Source organism: Sipha flava, unplaced genomic scaffold (assembly GCF_003268045.1).
Source record: "Sipha flava isolate LNK unplaced genomic scaffold, YSA_version1 38_pilon_pilon, whole genome shotgun sequence".
Taxonomy (NCBI): Eukaryota; Metazoa; Arthropoda; class Insecta; order Hemiptera; family Aphididae; genus Sipha; species Sipha flava.
Genome location: NW_020273099.1, coordinates 1,165,671 through 1,172,648, shown reverse-complemented (window position 1 = coordinate 1,172,648; position 6,978 = coordinate 1,165,671). Strand labels below are relative to the sequence as shown.

Genomic DNA, 6,978 nt, shown 5'->3' with positions numbered 1-6,978 from the left:
ATACTAAAAGCTAAATATTTACAAATGATAAAATACCTTAACGACTAAACATATTACACGGTATAAATGATAATCGACCGATTATTTTAATACTAACAGAAAAAATAATTGGCTGTTACACGTCAGTTAAATGAGACTACTGTATAACAATAGTAATATATTGAATGGTACGCGTGCAACTTGAGCATGCATTATAACATCGTGGTCGTTTTTGGAAAAAAAAAAATTAAATGTAATTAACATGAACGGTCGCAGCGTTATGCGCGTTTATTCGAAAGAGTTACGTAAGAGTTTTAAAAACGCATTATAACAATTATAAATAATTACGACGGTGATCTACTGTAAACGTGACGCGTTGTGTTATTATGTTAGTCGGAGAATAATAGACGATAATAATAATAATAACAATAATAATAATAATGTACAATAATCGTAGGAAGACCGCGTGAACTAGAACTGCGGAATCAACGGGTTTGTGTACGGATTAAATGTATAATATCGATAAACTTTCAATGCACATAAATAATGGACAGGTGATTTGGTTTTGATTTAAATACGTGACGTAAAAAATATAAATATAAAATTTGATCGTGTCCAACAATGATATATAACTATTACGTGTTTCGAATTGACATTGTAATGTAACATAATGAAACAAAAAGATTATATATATATGTACACGGAAACAAAAATAAATATATACAATATATAATATTTGTGTTTGAGCAATCTAACTAAATTTAGTTAACGATTTTAGACACAAAGATCGATTAACAATTAATCGATTTTAATATTTATATAATCTATCAATACAAATCACATATCATTTAATGTTAAAAAAAATATATATATACCTTTATTGTTATTATTATTATTATTATTATAAAAATATCATATTAAATTAATATAGCACAATGTTTGAATAGGTATTTTTTGTACTCTAAAAGTAAAGAGTAATGGTATCCTGCGGGGTGGTTTGCAAAATAGGTTTAAAAAAAATAAAATAATACATTTGTAAATAATTCATTTAAAACTTAAGAACCTAAAATATTTCAATTTTAAGTTATTGTCACGCGCGTCGTGAGATTCTACTAAAACCATTTTTCTCTGATCGATCACGGAAATTCCAGCGGAAATTTGTGTTTTTTTTATTTATTTTTTTGTAGTCGAACGAAAACATTTTGGTTTCAGAGTAATATTTCTACATACCTACTAATAATAATAGTTTATTTTAATGACAGTTACTAATATATGGCTTAAGGCCAAGCACCATCAAGTATAATATTAGGTTTGAACTTAAAAAAAATTTAAAAAAATATAAACTGCATTTTCGTTTTTTCATATATTCGAGACTGAAAATAACAATAAGATACCTATTTGAAGATGCTGCTCTCGTTAAAGTCAACCATGGAATGCAATAGACGGTGTTAGTTGTATGATAAAATAAATTAGTTATGAAAAGAAAAGAAAACAATATACCTAAGTAAAATTATATTATTAACGTGTAGATTTTGGTGAAATGAGTCATTATTTATCCGAAAATATAAAAAACAAAAATAAATTATGAGTTTTAAACAATTCAATAAGTTTAATTTTCAATGCATTTGATTACCTATTTTGTTCAAATTCTGGGGCTAAAAAATGTAAAATGTTTTTAAGGCCCCACCTCGTTTGTCTAACATACACACACACTGCTACATTTATTATATTGCCTTATCAAACGATTGCTGCGTTCTTCTGATTGTAAGGTCCAGTCAATGTTTCCATTTGTTGGGAGCGGTTTGTGTTGCGGTTTTTCGGCTTCTTTATGCCATTCAGTTCGTTTTGGATTTCCTGCAACGACTTATTCTTCGTCTCCGGCACCAAGAACCACACGAACACCGTGCCCAGTATGCAAAAGCCAGCGAATATCCAGAATGTCACGCCGTGATTGAACCAGTCCAAAAGATTCTGATACATTTTGACCACGACAAACTCCAACAGCGACGCGATTACGCATACTACACCTAACGCCAGCCCCTTTACGTCCGGACTGAAAAGTTCTCCCATCATGACACCAGGTATGGGCCCGAAGCCCAGTGAGAACGTACTGATGTACACTCCCAGACTGATGAGCGGTATCAGACTGAAGGCGGACACGTCAACGTTGTGCTCTTTCAGCCAGAAGAAGTAACCCAAACAGCCAAGACAAACGGCCATCACAGAGTCGGAGATCAGGAGTAACACACGCCGTCCAGCCTTGTCTACCAGTAACGCAGACGCGAAAGTAAATTTCACCTACGGGCAGAGAGAAAGAAACAATTTTAAAGTTTAATGTTGTAATTTAAATCAGACATTGAGTCTAGAATGGGATTTACTAGGGTTACGATCGTATCATATATATATATATATATCGGTAACACACGAGAACAAAGTTACTGCACTCAAAAGGACGTGACCAAATATTTTTACAACACAAAACGCATTTACAATAATATAGTAATTGTAAGTACACTTAATAATTCAGTTCGGTCGTTTAATAAATAAAACGTTATGAAATCGGTGATCAATAATTAAAAACTAATTATATCACATTACATTATGAAAAATTCATAACTCGATTTACTCACCAACCGTTTTTATATTTTGTAATTTTTGAACTAATTTTTTTTTTTTATAATATTTATGGTATTGAATTCATTGTTCTTTAGATGGAAATTTATAATTTAAATTAATAAATACAATAACTATAGAAGGTTACAATATTTTATAGTATTTGAAAAAGAAAAAATACCAAAAACTTTTAGAGAGAAACAATTAATTTAGGAGATAGAAAATTTTATATTAATAATATTAAATTAATACAAACATTTCTCTTCTAAAATAATGCATATATGTATAATCTTTTAATTAGTTTTCAATTAATTACAATATGTTTATTAAACGATCTAAGTAATTTTAACTAGAGTGAAAATGAGAAAAAATCAGTACTATGATACAACGTTCTGTACTGAATCCTTATTATAGAGAAAGAAAAACATTTTCATCGGAGGAAAGAAAACGTCAAAAATTGATAAATAGCAATCAAATAGCATTTATCTTACCTATCTTACAATATAGATTAGTTGTCAAAAATGAACGCGTTTTTCTCCATTCTGTAATTAGTTTACGTGTTTCACCGTAAAAATAAAATATACTTTGGATAATAAAACTATACGTAAATATTGAATTCAAATGACAGATAAAATTGATCATATACCACTCAAATTTTAATTGAACTATTGAATTTATTATTTTCAATTGGACCAAATTTTACCACGAAAAATATAATGTTAGTAATTTATGTTTAATAATGTTGTAATGACACTACAGCAACCATAATTAACTTAAAAAAAAATAAACTACTAAAATATTCTACTGGATAAGAATATTTTGATTCCAATCACATACAATAATGTAAAATATATGTGTATAATGTAAAATGTAAGTGTATCTCAGGGACGAATCTAGGAGATTATGAAATCAACTGACCTAAAGTTAATATTTGTTGACAAAATTATGATACATCTCACGAAGACTTCATATATTATTTAAGTATGCCAACCTAGGTTAAAGTCAATACTAGACTGGATCTAATGCCCAGTTGCTACTTTCCAAATTACGACCATGGCTTACTACTAGTATAATACAGTAAATATCTCTATACAGAGTCCCATGTAAAACCTAATTCTCCAAAAAATAAAATAAATATTAGTATATTCAATTTTATTTATGTTATGTGGTATACATTTATAATCTAGCTTCAGTCCTAATAAGTGGCTTCTTGAAATAACCTGAGTGTATCCGCCCCTGGTGTACCTGATACTTAATATGTTTGGTCACAATACCTATACGTCATGATTTCCAATTATCGAGGAAATATTGTAATTCAACTCACTTGAAGAATCCCTATGATGATGGAGCTGACTTGAGGAGAAATGCTGCTGGTACTGCTTTTGAATATGGACTCCGCGTAAAAAATGAGCACGTTGATGCCCGAGAAAGACAGGAAACTCAAGAGTCCCATGACAGCGATGGACGCGCGGATAGTAGCTCTGGACGATATTAGATCCTTGAAGTTGCTGCTGCGCTTTTGTTCCTCCTCGAGTTGTTGCTGCAATTCTTCCAGTTCACCGGCGATATCGTACTCATGACCACGCAACAGCACCAACGACCGTTCCGCCTCTTTCCTTTTTCCCGTCCTCAGCAGGTACGTGGGCGTCTCGGGTGCGATCAGTATCACCAAGACGAACATTATCACTGGTATAATACCACACAGGATGGCCAGCCCTTCGTAGGACACGAACGGTCCTATGGCGTACACGTACAGTATTCCCAGAGTCACCTTCACCTGGATGTAAGAGCCGAGTTCACCTGGAAACATTTAGACGTGCGTGTTAACATATCGTACGGCTTTCAGAAGTATAATTTAGGTAGTTGCATAAAGTCGCATAGAGACGCACGTAATAACACCAAAAACGTTTTTATTTAATTAACAGTGACAAAGTTTTTAACATTTTTAATGTAATTTGGTACGAGTGTATCGATTCGAATTATATATAAAGTTAAGTTATGTATAACGTGTATAATGCATTCGGATATAATACATACATTACTTTAAAAGTCATAATTTCCCTCATATATACTGTAATTTTATTTTTCGCAAAATATTATACAGTATTTATACACAAGATCGTCACTCCCGTTTGGAAAATAGTTTTCAAATCATGTCAACGAATGACTCGAATGGAACAAAAAGTAATAACTAACGGATAACCCGTACTTATATTAATAACAACACTTTCGAAGGATTATATTTCGCTACGTGTACGATTCAGTAACGTATAGCGAGTTTATGAATACTGTCGAACAACGAATGTATAAGAAAAAAAAAAAACAAAAAAAATCTCTATGACAAGTACAGCTTATAATTAATGTTATAATATAATTAGACGGTACGCAAAACATGACAAGGCGTGTGCAGTTTTAATACGTGTAAGACTTACGTGAGATAAATCGAATTCACGAGAAAATTATCCAAATATCATTAGAGAACAGTTTTCAAAAGAGAAAGACAGAATATTATTATTATTATTATTATTAAATTATGATAAATTATATTATATTACACACCGTAATGGTTAAATGAAATACCAGTGGCAAATCACTAAAAAGTGTCGACGAGTTAGGTACTATATGAACATTGTATTCGATCGCATTTTATTTGCACGTCGAACAATGAACAAAATAATAATAATTATTATAATAGCTCTAATGATCCAGAGTTTTTTCCTACGTGATTATACGGTAATTACCGGCAGTAACTGCAACACAATTAAATTTTAGTGCAGTGTTGTTTTGACGCGAATTTATATTACTATACAACGATGTAATAGTTTTTAACACGTCTGAAGTTAGAAATTATTTTCATTGAGTCGTAATATTGATAATGATGGCATAGCGCACAAGTGTGATAAGTGACGTTTTCGTAATTTTTCAGGAAAACGATTTTTTTTAGTTTGATCAGTTATAATAATTCAAGAATGTAACGAACTGTAATGAACTTTTTATTATATTTTCCTTGACATGTGATGAGTAATGAGAATTAAAAAATCTGCAATTACCACATTTGTATTGTTAAAAAAAATGAAAAAAAAAAATGATTGTACTTAGCACATTTTGTACACGTAAAAAAAGTAATACTTAAACACATCACATTTTCCTTCTGATTTCAATAAAGAACAACAATTACTCGAATAATGTTATAATTTCGTTTGTGCATAACGTGCAGAATTTTATGATTAAATTTAATATGCACTTAACTCATTTTTCGAAAAAAAAAATGTCACTTATCACACTTGTGCGCCATCGATAATAATACAAAATAAAACTCACCTCTGATGGAACTTTCAGCTATCTCTCCGATGTACATAGGAACGGTGGCAGTGACTCCGCCAATGACAGCGCCGGCTATCAGACGTGCGATGTACAGTTCCCAGACGGTCGAGGCGAAGTAGATCATCGCCCAGCTGATGATGAACGGTACGGCTAACGCGGCGATGGTGGGTTTCCGGCCGAATATGTCCGCACCCTTGCCGGCAGGTATCGATCCGATGATGGCGCCGATCGCGATCAACGAGCCCACCCACGATCCCTCGTCCGCCGTGATAGGAATTCTCGAGTTCTCGCCCTCCAACATGGGCAGAACCGGTGACGTCCACGCCAGCACAGTGCCCACCGCGAACGGTCCAATAGTTGCTGCAAAGGAAGGAAAAAAAAAAACAATAATGATATTCTAGACAACAATATTATAAAATACAAGGTCGACAACGAGTGATGGATAACGCTATGACGCGCGAAATCACCGGGCACTCGATTACAACGAATAACGGAAGCATTTTTCGGAAAATCAACTTTTTTTTTCCTCTCCAATATCAATATACGTCGTTAGAACTATGTAAGCGAACGTGTGCGAACGAAAAGCTATTATACCATCGAGTACGCGAGAGAGAGGGTAACGGTGGCGGTCGTATTTATGACTTGGAGTTAAAAATCGTGATACGTTATTCGAGCGTAACATAAACAATGATGTACAGTCAAAGGACTAGTAAAAAATATTGACAATTCGTTGCTGCCACAAAGGACGGAGGGGAAAATCACGACCAACACAATTGACCGATTGTGGTCGAATTGAAATTAACTACTTTGTGTTTTGGACATTTTTTTAAGCGCTTTACGAGCGAGTAATAGGACACACGCGAATCTCGGTAAAACAAAATCACCGCCTCCTATTACAATACAGGCAAACACTGCAATGCAAAACCAAACCTGCCATCGTTTGAATTTCAATTTATAGGGAATGTCACAGGACGTTGACATAGTTGTCAACGTTTATGGTTCGAATAATTGGACAAGAGTTCGGAGACTGTTAATCGATTTCGAATACACACAACAAAATGG

At 33.0% G+C, this 6,978-nt stretch overlaps 1 protein-coding gene across 6 annotated transcripts in view; it reads right to left on the bottom strand.

Annotated features, from left to right (window-relative positions):
- Nucleotides 1-1,119: 1,119 nt before the first annotated feature.
- The window catches only part of LOC112688287 (facilitated trehalose transporter Tret1-like), a 78,490-nt gene continuing 72,631 nt past the window's right edge, over nt 1,120-6,978 (bottom strand). For all 6 annotated transcript variants that reach the window (XM_025561404.1, XM_025561405.1, XM_025561406.1 and 3 more), the window contains 3 exons: nt 5,914-6,276; nt 3,917-4,392; nt 1,120-2,277 (listed from right to left, as the gene is read on the bottom strand). In XM_025561404.1, the coding sequence (XP_025417189.1) occupies nt 1,717-2,277; nt 3,917-4,392; nt 5,914-6,276 (1,400 nt within the window). In that variant the 3' untranslated portion in view covers nt 1,120-1,716. The remainder of the gene's footprint in view (nt 2,278-3,916; nt 4,393-5,913; nt 6,277-6,978) is intronic.